The sequence below is a fragment of the Dipodomys ordii genome, unplaced genomic scaffold (assembly GCF_000151885.1).
Source record: "Dipodomys ordii isolate 6190 unplaced genomic scaffold, Dord_2.0 Scaffold20, whole genome shotgun sequence".
NCBI classification, from domain to species: Eukaryota; Metazoa; Chordata; class Mammalia; order Rodentia; family Heteromyidae; genus Dipodomys; species Dipodomys ordii.
The window spans coordinates 17567238-17583638 of record NW_012267236.1 but is presented as its reverse complement, the minus strand read 5'-3'; the positions used below and the strand labels follow the sequence as shown (position 1 = coordinate 17583638).

General features: G+C 38.6%; 1 protein-coding gene across 1 annotated transcript in view; it reads right to left on the bottom strand.

Moving 5' to 3' along the window:
* The window catches only part of Nbas (neuroblastoma amplified sequence), a 284959-nt gene that overhangs the window by 224517 nt on the left and 44041 nt on the right, over window positions 1-16401 (bottom strand). The window contains exon 10 of the mRNA XM_013013552.1: window positions 3469-3607. Coding sequence (XP_012869006.1) covers window positions 3469-3607 — 139 coding nt within the window. The remainder of the gene's footprint in view (window positions 1-3468; window positions 3608-16401) is intronic.

Below are 16401 nucleotides of genomic sequence, written 5' to 3'. Positions count from 1 at the left end.
GGTGCTGTGGCTCAAGTGGTAGAGTGCTAGCCTTGAGCTGAACAGCTGAGGGACGGCGCCCAGGCCCAGAGTTTAGGCCCCACGACCGGACCCAAAAACCAAAAAAAATAAAAAAACTGCAAGATACATATGAAGTAAGTAAGTCAGAGAAATGAACACATTTAGTAAATTCCTACAAACAGGAAATAATGTGTCCACTTCTACAAACCACAAGTGTGGTGCTCTACATGTATAGGTAACTCCTATCTCACCTTTTCTGGTGGGTGACAGTACAGTCAGAGCATAGGTTAGCTACACAGAGCGCTTCCATGAGGGAAAGGCTCAACAGGAACTAGAAGGTGGATTCCATTTCTGACCTTCCTGTTTCAGCTCTCAAGTTCCTCCTCTGTGAAAAGTAGCTAATAATAATCAACCTGCCCTCTTTCCCTGTGTTCTAGGAAGAATAAATTGATAATAAACATTTGGAAAATAAATGGAAGGAAAGATACAAAGCCCAGCAGGACACAAGCTCAGCTATAAATAGAAGCTGATTTCAGGTCTGGTGTCATATAAACCAGCAAGTCAATCTCATCTCTAAAAATTCTTACTTTGTTGGGTTAATCACAATCGTCTACCAGTATATGCCAAATGTTAAGAAAATGATATCGCAAGATTACTATAATTGCTAAAGATCTCTTTTTAAAGGTACTTCTTCATTAGTTCCTTTTCAACACCAATCTATTCATTGTCCCAGAAGAGTATATTGAAATCAATATATGGGAAGAAAAGTAATAGGACAGATACATTCATTATCAAAACAAACAGCTTAGCACATCTGCTGTGCCACTTTAATTTCTTGGTTTCTTTTCTTGCTTGAAAAATACATAAATAAATGCCCCCTACCTAAGAAGCAATGTGCTAAGTACAGAGTGAATCATTCCAAGTGCTTCCTGTGTGCAAGTTAAGCACATAAAGGTACGTAATATTACAGGACTGCCAATAGGGCAGGCACAACTGGCAAGCACCAATGTATAGGGGTTTTGTTGATTTTGTTTTTCTTTTTCCCTTTCTAAACACACACACACAAAAAAAATCTGCTTCACAATCCCTTTGAAGCAGGAAGGGGCCACATATTAGTTATAATAAATGAACAGAGATGTTTCTGGTCTAAGATAGTAAAACAAAAATGTACACCTTTTATTTTCTTCCCTTCCTACGGCCATAAACAGACTGTGGGGCCTCAGCAGATCACCCCCACAGAAAGAACTCTTAATCATTAAGCATCAATTAGACCAAGAGGTCTGGAAAGACACAGCTTCAACAGCAGGCCTTACCACAAAGAAAACAGAAGTTTTAGAACTGTTTATTTGCTTGTTTATGTGATTGAAGTATTGCAACACAAGCCTAAAGGGGCATAGCTCTACACTGAGTCTAGAAGGTTCCCCAAAGGCTCATGAGTTAAAGGCTTGGTGCCACTGGAAGTGGAAACCTTAGATGATACTAGTAGAAGGAAGTAGGTCACTGGAGCTGTGTCCTTAAAGGGGACTATCCTCTCCCTCCCAATCCTTCCTGTCCCCCCTCTCCCTCCCCCTCTCTCTCTTCCTCCCTCACTCTTCCTACCCTCTTTTCTCCCCTAGCCCTGGTAGACATGAGGTGAGCAGCTTTCTCAATCACTCATTTCCACCATCAAGTATAGTGTCACAACAGGACAAAGCTGCCTTAGACTGAAGCTTCTGAAACCACACACCATAAGTTGTTTATTGAAAGTATTTTATCACAGTGACAGAGGGTAGCTAATACAAGCTGTGTCTACTCAAAACAGGAGCCCATAATTCAAATCCTAGTACTGACAAAAAAAAAACAGAATTCCAATAAATAATTACAGAACAAGTGAATGACTAGGTGAATAAACAATACAAATGTAAAAAAAAAATCCACCATGGTGATGAAAAACAAAACTATGGAGCTTCTGTGAGTTTGTACTCAAGTTCTTCATTTGCTAACCAGATAGCTCAGGGCAACTTAATTCTTCACTTTCCTAACTAACTCACCTGGGCTATTCCAATTATCTATCTCAATGAGTAACTTAGGTGAGTTAACACAAGTAAAAGCCCTCAGATTAGTTACCAATACAAAACAATGCTTGAGAAATGTTAATTTCTAAATAAGGAAATACAAATAACTTGACTACGACTAGGTTGTTTTCAACCTTCTAAAATATTATTGAAATGAGATCAAGTTGATCTCAAAACACTTAATAACATTTATTACTTACAGGAAGTATTAAATTATATTAGTATTAACTAACTATCCTCATTTAAGACACTATTTCTTGCCAGGCCTGAGTGGTCCATGTCTATAATGCTAGTTACTCATGAACCTAGATCTAAAGTATCACAGATCAAAGCCATCCTAGACAAGAAATTCTGAGAGACTTCATCTCAGTGTTCCTTTGAGGTATGGCTCAAGTGATAGAGGACCTGCAGAGCGATCAAGCAAACCCAGTAAGCACAAGATCCTGAGTTCAAGCCTGAGTATGGACAAGTTGTTTTGTTTTTTTAGGTACTCTGCTACATCCTTCAAAGGATTCACAACCAATTAGAAACATAAGGCAGATGTCAATGGCTCACACCTGCAATCCTAGCTACTCAGGAGGCTAAGATCTAAGGATTGCAGTTCAAAGCCTGGCCATTCATGAAAGTCCATACATTCTTTTTTTTTCTTTTTTTCTTTTTTTTTCTTTTTTTTTCTTTTTTTCTTTTTTTTCTTTTTTCTTTTTTTTCTTTTTTTTTTTTTGTTGGTTCATGGGGCTTGTACTCTAGGTCTGCGCGCTGTCCCTGAGCTCTTCAGCTCAAGGCTACCACTCTACCACTTGAGCCACAGCACCAGTTCTAGCTTTTTCTATGTGTGTAGTACTGAGGAATTGAACCCAGGGCTTCATGCATGTTAGGCATGTGGTACTAGGCCACATTTCCAGCTCAACATAAGATTCTTATTTCTAATCAACCACCAAAAGGTCAGAAGTAAAGCTGTGACTCAATTGGCAGAGTACCAACCTTGAGCAAAAAAAACTGAGGGACAGAGCCCTGAGCTCAAGCTCCAGTACCAGCATAGAAACAAACAAACCAAGAAATGAAAGAAGCCAAGCACTGGTGGCTCACGCCTATAATCCTAGCTACTCAGGAGGCTGAGATTTGACCATCACAGTTCAAAGCCAGCCTCGGCAGGAAAGTCTGTGAGAGTCTTATCTACAATAAAACACTCAAAACTGGAAGGGGCACTGTGGCTCAAGTGGTAGAGTGCTAGGCTTGAGCTGAAGAGCTGAGGGACAGTGCCCAGGCCCAGAGTTCAAGCCCCACAAGTTACAAAAAATAAAATAAAAAATAAATGAAAGAAGGAAAAGAGGGAAGGAAGGAGGGAGGGAAGAAAGGAAAGAGGGAAGGAGGGAGGAAGGGAGGGAGAAGATGAAATGCTGTAACTAAAGCTTACCGCAGTGACCTTGTCTCCACCATTAGTAACTTGCTTATAATAAGGGGATCCTGAGAGGACTCTCCATGCAGAAAGGCCACAGCTGGACGCTTTCGATATGCCCACTCCAGCAGTTTCACATCCACCAACCAGTAGAAGTCTAAAAGTGAGAAAAAAAAGCAATGAATAAATTGCCAGTATGAACAAGATAACAGCAAAACAGAAGAAAATTAAATTTAAACTACCATTTATCAAACCTAGGAGATTTATATTTTAGATGCAACAACTAAAAATAATAATAATAAACCCAATGGTTTTTCAATTGGAATTTCACCCTTGATTATGCAGAAGCAGGCTTACACATTCACGTACCTGAAACTCAGGAACTTGGAAATGAGAACAAATGTTTCACGTTGCCATTGCATATGGAAGAAACTGCATAAACACCAGTACGCAGTAGTAAACACATGGGTGGCATTACCCAGACACCACTGGGTTAACCACAATAGTCACCTGTTCCCAAGGACAGCATGGAGAAAGGAATGAGAGCTAGGAGTGCTCATGGGAAAGCCATAATCAATGGCCCTCAGAACCCAGACTCCTGAGAGTTTAGAAAGGTATTAGGATAGGTTCACCTTTTTGCTTTTTATAATCCACTAGCAAGAGAGGACCAGACAGGACAGGACAGAGAACCCTAATATATACCAATTTAAGACATTACTGTGCAGTCTATTTTTAACTAAGCTATTTAATAATGAGACCCAAACATCCATGAACTTGCACATGAAGTTTGGTTTGGTACATGTGGTTAGGGATCTGGGTCACTTATGTGGAAAAGAAAAAAGTTTGAAGGTAAAGTTAGGCACATTAATAGGATGACTATGCCAGTGAGCTACCTTGGTTCCCAATAGCAAGACAAAACACAACAGCAGAAGGAGAAAGCCAAGAAAGAACTTCTCAATGGGTACATTCTTTTTTTTTAATAATGAACAGTTTCTGCTATGCCTTGAAACTGCCCTCTGCCTGAGAGGACACCAAGTGCTTCCCCAGCCCTGCCCAGGGGGTGCTGTCCCCACACCATCTGCCACTGCCCCACTGCCTCAATCCCATTCCCACCACCACCACGTTCCTGCCTTCATAAGGCCCCCACCTGCTACCTCACCACACAGGAGATTCGCCTTTCTGGGCCACACTCACAGGAAACTCAAAACTTGAAATCGCTTGTTTTCCATAGAATTTAAAAGTAAAAGACATCACCTGGCATATCAAAAGACTGGCAGAATGATATGATCAGATCAGGGGTAACTTTTGAACTCAGGGCCATCCTAGCCCAAGGAATCTACATACAGGTGAATAAACATACAGCTGTGGGTAGCATTAACAATGTCAATGCAAGGAGATTCTCCAGGGTTCTCCAGGTGGGGCCAAAGTAATCATGGGAACCCTTAAGGGAAGAAGGAGGAGTGGAGGAGGCACAGGTCTAGGAGTCAAAGGGACATCATGAGAGCAGCCGCCGGCTCCTCTGTAGGTGCACAGGCCATTGAGTCAAGGAACCCAGACAGCCTGAAGCAGCCAAAAACACCTCCAGAGAGAAACAGAGCCCTGCGTGCCAAGTGAGACCCACTGCTAACTGCTGACCGCTAGGCGGAAGCCATTCGATCTTTTTTATGCCACCATGAATATTATCTTATTAAATCAGCCCTACAAACTAAATATACTGTTTTCTTCCCAAACTCAAAATGCAGATGACCTATCAAGAGTCTGCTTCCACAGCAGCTAAGCTAACAAGATTTTTTTTTATTTTAAAAGGTACTCATCGCTAGTATATTGTTATAGATCTAAACATTTTAAACTACATAAAATCCTTCCAGGTTCAACCATGCAGCTTTGCCCAAATCAACATTCCCAAATCAGTCATGGAAATGGACTTCATTCACAGGAAGATAACTTAGCTTTCCCTCAAAACCTTTTTCTTATTGCTTTCATGCATAGCTCTGACAAGTTAGTATCAGCAAAGAAAAACAACAAAGTTTGAGACAGGAGCCATATATCTGAACTGTTTCTACTGCAGGCAAAGCTTTAGAGCTAAAACATCATTATCCTTGCCCAGAGCATTCATTCTGTTCAAATGATCCCGCTACAGTAATGTATCTTCCTAAATCATATTATCCCTTCCATCTAACTACCAATTTGGACACAATACAGAGGAAAAAAGAAAACCGTTAAGCACTTACAAAGATATAATCAGCAAAATCTAGACAATGAAAATACACAAAATAAATGCCTTGTTCCTTCAAAACAGGTACAAAATGCCACCCGCCCCACCCCTTGCAACATACACAGCACAAGAGTAACACAGTACAAGAGAAATGGAAAATAGAACAGATCAATGAATTTAGAGACAATACAAGTCTGCATATTTTAGCAGGCTGGCATATTAGTTACATTTTTTAGGCAATGATAATGGTGTCGTGTTTATTGTTTTTAGAGTCCTTGTTTTGTAGAAAAATATTAAAATATTTGCAGATGGCATAATATGCTGTAAGGGATTTACGTTCAAATAATTCAAGGGAAGGACTGGTTTAGCTCACTGGCCTGAACTCCTGCTGAGGTAGTTAAGCACACTCATCTATTTTTGGATATGCTTCAAATTTTCCACAAAGAATTCGTTTCCAAAAATGTTTTTTTCTAGGGTAAACTCTTCTGAAAATGGAAACAACACAGATACCTCTGGACACTTAAGAGTTCAAAGCAATCACGGTAGTTTTTCAAACGGAAAATATGTGATTCATAAAACATACCTTTAAAGCCCTATATGGCTTAAAACAATGTTTGAGAACTGGACTTTTTATTATTTTAATTATATTTATAAACATATATACATGAAACTTTAAACTGCCTGACTGGTAAAGGAATTACAGAGCTGAGAACCCAGATTTCTGATCTTCTGGTCAGGACAGATACTTTCTCACTGTGAATTGTGTTAAGTGCTGTGGTCATGCATACATTGTGAAGGCCACAACATAAGCTCCATTAGAGAAATTCAGTATCTGTTCCTACCCTCTCCTCCATTACACTAGCCTGAAATTAGTGGAAAAGCCACTGAACCTCCTTATGTAGTGCCACAACAGACGCTATGGCAGCTTTGGCACGTTGCTATCCCACTGGAAAAAAATACGTATGTGCTCATGTGGGCCAACAGGCCTGAAGGTTCCTATATGTGTGAAGGGACCACAGCAATGGGCTCCCAGAACAGGCAATTGGCAGCTATTGTGTGCGGGCAGTGAGCGTAGAAAAGAGGAACACGGTATCTGCCTGCATTTAAAAACCTGCTCCCCAGTAGAAGCAAAGAAGGAAAGATATATGGTGGCATGGAATTAAGTTGCAGTGGATGGCAGTGACACCAGAGTCAGACAATAAGCCAATCTAATTCTACTGAAGGGTTTTGTTTGATTATACATGCCAAGGGATATCAATGCCAATCCAAGATATGAAGTTGTTCCATTGCTTTATCGTTCTACAAGATTTCCAGTGTGGACTAGGATGAATCTAAAAATGATTTTAAAAGTCAAAATAAAAGCAGGTTGATGGGGGTACTTACTCAAGGAAATAAATGTTGTCCGGATGGTCATGGTGTTTAGAGGAGGCTTCCCAAGTAACAAGGGTGAGACACGAAGAGCAATATAGTTTCCCTGGTAAAATCAGGGAACTTATACACAGCCACTTACAAAGAAAGAGAAGACAGCAGCTGCAGGCCCAACCAACAGACACAAACACTAAATGTTTGCGGAGAGGCTTAGGAACGAGGTGCTACAGAGCCGCTGCTTCCCATGGCCTGTCTTCACTCTTGCCACCCCACCCAGTAGGAGGGGGACAGGTAAGAAGGCAGGTCCGGGCACTGTAGGTAGAGGGAGGAAGGGGTCACACACTGAGTAAAAAGGACACAAAATGATGCTTAGTCAAGAATGTGGTAAAGGAGACCATCAAGAAAAATTTTCCAGGTGTATAAAAACAGGATAACAAAACCTATTGGCTGTTAAGAGAGAAGGATAAGAGTAATCAAAGAAAGAAACATAGGCCCCATGGTTTCCCTTATTTGTAATAACTAGTATATGTCTGAGACAAGCAGATAAGGTCAGATAAGTTGATGTTAGGTGAAATGAACCCCAAGATAAGTATTCAAATGTGATTGTTTCTAACATATTTATAAGATGATTTCTTTGTTGTTTTGTATGTCCCTCCCCCACGAAATAACCCCTGCTTTCACTGTATTTGATGTTGGTATAATTTGTGGAGGGGAACGGAAAAAAACAAATCGTTCAAATAGGGATACAGGTAGACCCACTGCAACAATGAGATGTACAAGTCGTTATGTCGAAAAACGAACTTTACAACTTTGGCGGTGCGGGGGGGGGGATATGGGTGTGGGGCGGAATATGGGGAAGGGATGGAAAGGGAAACAAAGGAGGAAGCAACAATGCTTGATAAGAAATGTACTCATTATCTTGCCCATGTAATTGTAACTCCTCTGTATGGTATTTTCATAATAAAATTTTTATAAAAAAAGTAATCAAAGGGTAAATTTGATCAAAGAGCATTAAATGAATATATGAAGTAATAACAATGAAGCCTTTTGTACAATTAATATACACTAATAATAAAAGTTCTTCTAAATGTTTATGAGAGAGATGAGACAGGAATGAAGAGAGCAAGAGGTCATGTACTTTGTTGGACTCTCAATTCCTTAAACCGGCCAATTTCTCTGAAATTAATATGTAAATTACATGCAATTTCAAGTGAAATCCTAGCATAATTTTTCCTAGAACTGAACAAACTGATCTTAATGAAAATAGACAAACCTGATACTCACATAGGACAGAAAGGCAGGTCAATTCCCAGATCAGCCTTTCCTGTCTATGAGCTGACCTGCATGCACTTTGACCTGTCTGTAAGCTGACCTATGTGCACCTTGACCTGAAAATATTTTCCTCCCTTTGTGTCTTGAAGACATTCCCCTTCCAATTTGACCATATTAAACCTTAAGTCTTCTATCTAATAAAATAATCAACACTCACTGGAAGAAGTTTAAAACAAACAAAACTAATCTCTCCATAAATGAGAGATTTCCTCATATAAAGAGAACCTCCAACAACCCAAGAGAATAGTGGACAAAGAAAAAGCTGTGGCAGATCATAAAAGGAGAACTCTAAAGATGCCAAAGAAAATAACAGATTCACATCAGTCTCCCTCTGGAATGTTTAGGGCATATTAAATCTTTAAAATATTAATGAGATTACATCTACAATGAAAATATTTATGAATGAAAATAGGGACATAAGGACTTATATTGTTTAGTGTGATTGTATTATAGTCTATATATATAAATGTACATACATATACATATATACACATACACAGTGTGTGTGTGTGTGTGTGTGTGTAATGGAAGGCCACAGACCAAAACCACAGCTGCCTCTAGAGACTAATACATTAGGACAAAAGAATAGGAAATTATTTGCACTATTACCTCTCTTTCATTTATAGATCTTTGTGCATATCTTAGCTCAAAATGACAAACTAAGCACTTGTAAATTGTAGATAAGTAGGAGATAAAAGTAGTCTCTCTTTCCATCTTTAAAAAAAATATTACATTATTCCTTCTCACTCTCTCTCCTCTCTCTCTTTCACTCACACATACAAACACAGACACACTTTGCTGGGTGGGGTGAGTAGGTGGGTGGGGCTTGCATGAGTGGGTGGATGGGTGGGTAGTCAGCTGGTTTTTGAGGGGCTAAATAGGGAGGAGGTTCAACCAAAGAAACATAGGTCCCATGGTTTCCCTTATTTGTAGTAATTAGTATGCATCTAGGATAATCTTAGCAGATGAGCAGAACAAATCAATAGCTGTGTACATATGACCACAAGATGATGCTAAGCGAAATGAACTCCAAGACATGGACGCTAAAGGTTTATCTTAGTTGTTGTTTTTAATGTACTTCATGATTTCTTTTTTCTTTTGTGTTTTTCCCCCTATAGTTATCCCCTTATTTGATTTTGGTACCCTAGTATTGTATATACGTTTATCTTAGGAAAGGGAAGAAAAACGAAAAAAATGGTGAGACAAAGAACAAAGGGAGAACCAATGCAAGAGCAATACTCACAATACGTTGGAAATGAACATTACAACTTGGGGGTGGTGGAGGGGAGGGAAAGTGGGAGAAAAATTAGGGAGTTGGTAACAAATTCAACAAGAAATGTACTCACTATCTTACTTATGTAACTGCAACCCCTCTGTACATCACCTTGACAATAAAATTAAAATGAAAAATTTAAAAACTAGGGGGTCAAACCTAGGACCTTTTACGTGATAAACAAGTTCTCTGCCACTAGGCAGAATCCTAGTCTCTCTTTCCATCTTTAAAAAAAAGAGCATCAAGAGACAGCATCCAAATGACGAACATAAATTTATAAACTTAATGAAGTCCAAGAGAAAAAAAATTTCAGTGAATTAGCTTTAGCTCTTGAAATCAACGCATAAGTATAATCAAATACTGAAAAGGTAATTTGTATATAATTTGCTTGGTGACATTTTGAGGTTGTTTATCCATTAATGGTTATATCTTAAGCATTCTGAAAGATTACTAAAATAACTGCTGTATTTTTACTAAAATTAAGTACACAGACAATAGAAAACAGATTACTGAAACTACAGAGTAAGCAACAGACTATAAAAACAACTCATATCATTGTTATTCTCTGTTACATTAAATTCTTCTACCTGGAATATTTACATGTAGTGGTAACTATTACATCTTTAAGTACAAAATATTTTATTAAATGCTTAAATTCAACATCACACCCTAAATAAATGATAATTATATTTGATACTTATATGATCATAAAACATGTTCATATGATAATCTTTAAATTACCATGCAAAAGATAAAATAAAATACCAAATTTAGATAAGAAGTCAAATTATACACTAAAGCACATGATATGTGGAAATTAGCAAAATTTTACCTTTCCTTAAAAGAGGGAGGGAGAGAGGCAAATAGAGAGAGACAGACTATCTCATCTTTCCTAATAAAATTCAACCTCAAATTCTGTGGGAAATGGCAAAAAATATCCTAAGCCAAGGAATTAGGTATGTGCCATCCAAATACCTTAGCAAAATGACTAACTATAATCGTGGGACATTGGTTTACTTCATTAATAGTTACTGTATGCAAACTATGTCCTATAACTTTGTCAATGTCCCAAGTGTAAAGAAACCTCCCAATTAATCATTTCTAATTCCTCTTGGAATCATCACACACACAATGCACGGTTGCAGCCTGCATTCTGTCTGTCCCTTCCTGTGCTCCTGAGCCTTTCCTGTTTACTCACACACAGAAATGAGTATGAGCCTGGCCATGACAGGTAAAATCAATAGTAACCACTGCCACTGAGCCCAGAACCTCAGCAGCAACCCAACCCTGTAGTGAAAGCCAAATCAGGACAAGCAGTGTTGTAAGTCCTAGGAGCAATGTCAGGGAAGATGTCATGAGAAGCACCACGAAAGGTTGTTTCTCCCTCAGACAATTTCCCAGACAGGTAAGGAGGTTCGGTAAAAATACTTAACTACAAGGGAACATGATGCACAGGAGACAGAGCTAAAGGTGCAAATGGTGAAGTCAGAGAAGAATAAGAAATGCAATGAGGGTTTCCCGCCTCCAAAGGGCAAGTAGGAGGCAGAAAGTTCAAACAGTTCTCAAAAATACAAATGCTTTATTATTGCTCACTTACTTCCTGGGTGCTTATCCATGATCTCCTTTCAATACTCTAACAAATAACTCACATTGCATTGCTATACTTCAAGCCATTTGGGTGAACAGACTCTGTCTAATTCATCTTGTATCCTTCACAGCATTTACCACTTAAGAAACATCTATCCAGCACAATGTGCAAAGAACAATAGCTTCACAAAGATAAGGCATAGTCTTTGTCCTTCAGGAATACAGCTATCAGGAAACAAAGACGGTGGACACACACACACACACACACACACACACACACACACACACACAGGAATTAATGGAGTTGTAATAAAGGCAAAACTGAAGGAAGAATGCAGTGGGGACGCAGTCATGTAGAGGTGGTTAAGGTTCTCTATGGAAGAAAAATGAGAGGGGATGCAGGGCCTTGAGCATAACACTATATGAGATGAAAGTAAAGAGCTGCAGTACAGTCTGATACTGAAAATTAGCAATCATTTGCTACGATTCTTCAACCCAATAACTGTTGGAAGAATCTGCCATCTAGTGGCTGCAAAGTCCTTCAAGCCTAGGAAATAAGTTTGAAATAAACACTTCTAGGGTTTCTGTCCAATGACCACAGCACAGAAGACACACAAAAAGGAGGAGGGAGGGAGGAATTTCAGATGTAAAGAGAAAGAGGGCAAAGGAAGGGAGGAAGGGAGGGAAAGAGGGATTTCCATGTCCCAAAAGGTTAAAATCTGAAAAGGTTAAAAAGCTGGGGTTTCGCTCAAAGGCAGAACATTTGTCTTGCATGAACAAGCCCCAAGTTAGATAGATCCTTAGCAGAAAGGAAGGAAGGAAGGAAGGAAGGAAGGAAGGAAGGAAGGAAGGAAGGAAGGAAGGAAGGAAGGAAGGAAGGAAGGAAAGAAGGAAATTATACTATACTGTCAGAGTAAGGGTTAAAAAATGTTACCTAATACTTCACAGATATAAGCCATTCCTCACCTGACAGCCCTGAAATAGTCCCAATTTTAATTCATTTTCGTATATTGCAAGTGCATCTTTCTTTCTTTTTTTTTCTTTTTTTTTTTTTTTGGTTCGGTCGTGGGGCTTGAACTCTAGGCCTGAGCGCTGTCCCTCAGCTCTTCATCTCAAAGTTGGCGCTCTACCACTTGAGCTACAGCGCCACTTCCAGTTTTCTGGTGGTTTATTGGAGATAAGAGTCTCACGGACTTTCCTGCCTGGGCTGGCTTTGAAGCACAATCCTCAGATCTCAGCCTCCTGAGTAGCTAGGATGACAGGCGTAAGCCACTGGCGCCCAGTGTTCAAGTGTATCTTTCATAATCACCACTAGTTCAAAATATTCAGTTCTGCACGCCTTTGTTCACTAGATAAAGAATATGTATAAAGAAAACACATGCAACCCCTTTGGGTCTTTTATCAACATTGACTGGAGAGGGTGAAACCTCGTGTGGAGCATCCAATTCAGCAGAATGTTGCTGTCCAAAGCCACTCTAAGGGCCCGTAGCATGCTTGAATATAACCTCTTCCCTATTGACCAAATTATGGGTCATTCAGGTATTTATTCAACATGTACTTGAAGTTGACCACAAAAAAATTATGCTGAAAGATTACTTAAAGACAAAACATGGGAATTTTTCTTGGACCATTTACTTCAACAATAAAATGATTCTCCTGGCAACTTGATAGTTGGGCACTTAATATATATAAAATAGACTGGCACCAATAAATTCCTTAATGATTTAGAATTCATAATTTAGAACGAAGGAAAAAATTTATAAAGTTCAGTATTTCTTACTTTGTATCACAAGCAAAACTGAACCATACTCAGTTAAGTTGTTGTATGGCATCAAATAGAAATCAGCAAACAACTTCTCAAAAATATTTGAATGTTCAAAAATTAAAAATATTTGAGGCTTTGTGGGCCATATGGTATTTTTTATAACTACTCATTTATGCCACAGCATGAAAAAAGCCAGACAATATGGAGAAGAAAAAAAAGTGTGGTTATGTTCCAATAAAACTTCTTCTGGATATTAAGATTATGATTTTATATGCCATAAAATATTTCTATTTTGAATTTTCTTTACCCAACTAAAGGAATGTAATATCTATTCTTGGAAATAGGCCAGACTTGGCTCACAGGCTATAGTTTGCCTATGTCTGGTACAGAGAAAAGTTCATCAGACCAGGGAATCACAGACATGAGTTTACCATCTTAACAGTTTACCATCTAACACTTTACATCTTAGGACAGTTTCTTAGGCCTCGGGAACATTGGTTTCTCCATGTATCATAAACCCTCTGTATCAAAGGTCTAGGGTTCCAAGGACATCAGTCCTAAGGTAAAACTGAGAATACTCAAGATGCATACAGTTCAGTACCAGAAACCTATGTACATGTGTGTATGCCATTTCCAGGATAGGGCTAAGCTCCTTACACATTAATAGTGTCCACCAAAATGTAGATATTATTTCATGTTCTTCATTTCAAATATTGTGGATACTTGATTCAGCTTTCTACTAAAGGCAAATCTAAAACTATCGCTTTATCACTTAAATTAAGCACTCTAGCTTTACTTGCTTTTTAGGCACCATTTATTTTTGAGAGGCCTCTTTTCACAAAATTAAGGGCAGAGAAATGCTCAGGAAAAAAAACTCACAATGATTTAAACACAACTGACAATAGCGTGGGATAAGGGAGCCTCTCCGCATCAGCGGAGCCCATGAGAGAATTTTACATTTCTGGTTGTGAATTTTTTAACTAAGCCGATTTTAATTTGTTATTAGCATAAGTTAGTTGCACCGATGGTTTCATTTCAGCATGCCCAGTATGTATACAACACATTGTGATAAATCACCTCCTCCGTCATCTCTTCTCCTTCTTCCCCAAATGAGCTTAGCAAGCTCCGTTGCTCTACTTTCACCTATGTATATAAAGAGCTTGGCCTATGTTTGCCCTTTACCCTTTTCATTTATCACTAGTACCTATTCCCTAGACAAGATATGTGTCAATTTCCTAATATTCACTTCTGTTAAAGTACATATTAATTACATAAAGGGGGTTGACCATGGTATCTTATACAATGTATGTACCATTCTTTTCTGAGGTGGACCATTTATAGATATGCATATACAAATATAGATATATAGATATATATGGCCATGTTTATGTGTCAGTATTGACACATCAGAGAAAACAAGCCACCTTATGTCACCTTTGTCCTTCTGACCCTACTTTATAACCATTCTGAACCTACTTTACTTTGCTTAATGATCATTTCCAGATTCATCTATTTCACTGCAAGGAACAAAATTTCATTCTTCTTAATGGTTGAATAATACTCTTGTAATTTTTTTTTTTTTTGCTTATGTGGTGCTGAGGAATTGAACCCAGGGCCTCATGCATGCAAAGCAAGTGCTCTACCACTGAGCCACCTTCCCAGCCCCACTCTTGTAATTTTTTAAGCTATCATTTTTTAGCCAGGTACTAGTGGCTCACTTCTATAATCCTAACTACCAAGGAGGCTGAGATGTACAAGGTTGAGATTCTAAGCCATATTGAGCAGTAAAGCCTGCAAGACCCCATTTTCAACACAACCAGCAAAATGCAGGGCTCAAATGGTAGAGCAACAGCCAAGCTAGCAACCCCAATAAACTCAAGCTCTAGTACTGTAAAAAAAAAGGTTATCATTTTGAGCCATGCCTGATCAAACCCATGTGTGACAACTTTGGAATTATACACACTTACTTTGCACAAGGATATATTTGATATTATAACCAAAAAATGTGATAATTAAAGTAAGTAGCTGGTAATCAATCAATAAAAGCTCTGTAACATTCTCTAATGCAATGTTGCGATACTGTGGTATTATATGGTATTGTGGTGTTGCTATGAGCCCAAGTTGCCTTCAAACCATGTTCCTGCCACAGTTGCCAACCACTGTAATTACAGCGATGCACCATCACTCCTGGTTCCTCTGTAATCCTAACTTCAACTGAAATCAATTCAATATTGATTTTGGAAGTGTTTAAAACCTCCAAGACCCTCTGCTATCAATATAGGGTATACAGAAATAAGAAGCCAAGTTGTTTCTGCCTAGGGAGTTTTTATAGTCTCTTGGGTTAGTGCAGCTATACCATCACCTAAATTTGAAAATACATGTTTTAAGCCTTTTACTCCTAAGTTACTCCACTTGAGCTTTTAAATGTAAATTCTTCCAAAATCAGGCTTTCATTCATTTACCAAAAATATTTGTTGAATAGCAAGTATGTGTCAGGCCCTGTTCCAGGTGCTGAAAACAGCTGTAAATAACACAGGTGAATGCATGGAATTTATACCCATGCATTAAGTAGTGCTTTCTCCCTTTTTATATTACAAAACCAAGTAACTTAACAACTAGACCAAAATGTACTGGGAGGTAATCTATGGAAGGCACTATGTTAAGCACTGACAGTCCAGTTCTGAGAAAAGGTGGTTGCCCATAGGCAGGTCACAGCCTACTAGATTATTAAGTGCAGAATAAAATTAACATATTGATTCTTTTTAATTTTTACATAGATTTTTGTACACATTTATGAGATATGGAACTGTAATTTGATACATTTATACCTTAAATAATGATCAAATCAGAGTGATAACAATTGTATCTCCTCAAACCTTATCAATTCTGTATGTTGGGAACCTTGATTCTTCCAGACTAGTACCTTATATATGTCACAGATAGATGCAGACTATAGTCACACCAGAACTAATTCTGTAAACCAACTGTCTTTTAGTGCCTATTAGCTAACCCTCTCTCTGTCCACTCTCTAGCACAGAACTTGCTCTTCACACAAAGGTACTTATTCTTACCAACATAAAGATGAAGTCTAAAGGGTCAGCCCAAGGTAACATTACATAGGACAGTTTTTGATTTTAAAAAAATTCCAGGCAGAAGAAAACAAATAAACAGCATAAATATAACTGAGCCTTTTCTCAAAAGGCCACTACTTCCTGCTACCCATTTGCTGAGGAGCACTTACAAATGTGAATAAGATTTACTACTCAACAGCAACTCTCAATTACTTGAGAGACATTCCCAAGAACACAACTATCAAAAGAACAAGACCTCTATCTACAAGATTCCATGGGAGGCCAGAATCCTAATGTTGATCATTATCAACCACAAACACAGGCGACCTATCCTTCGTTC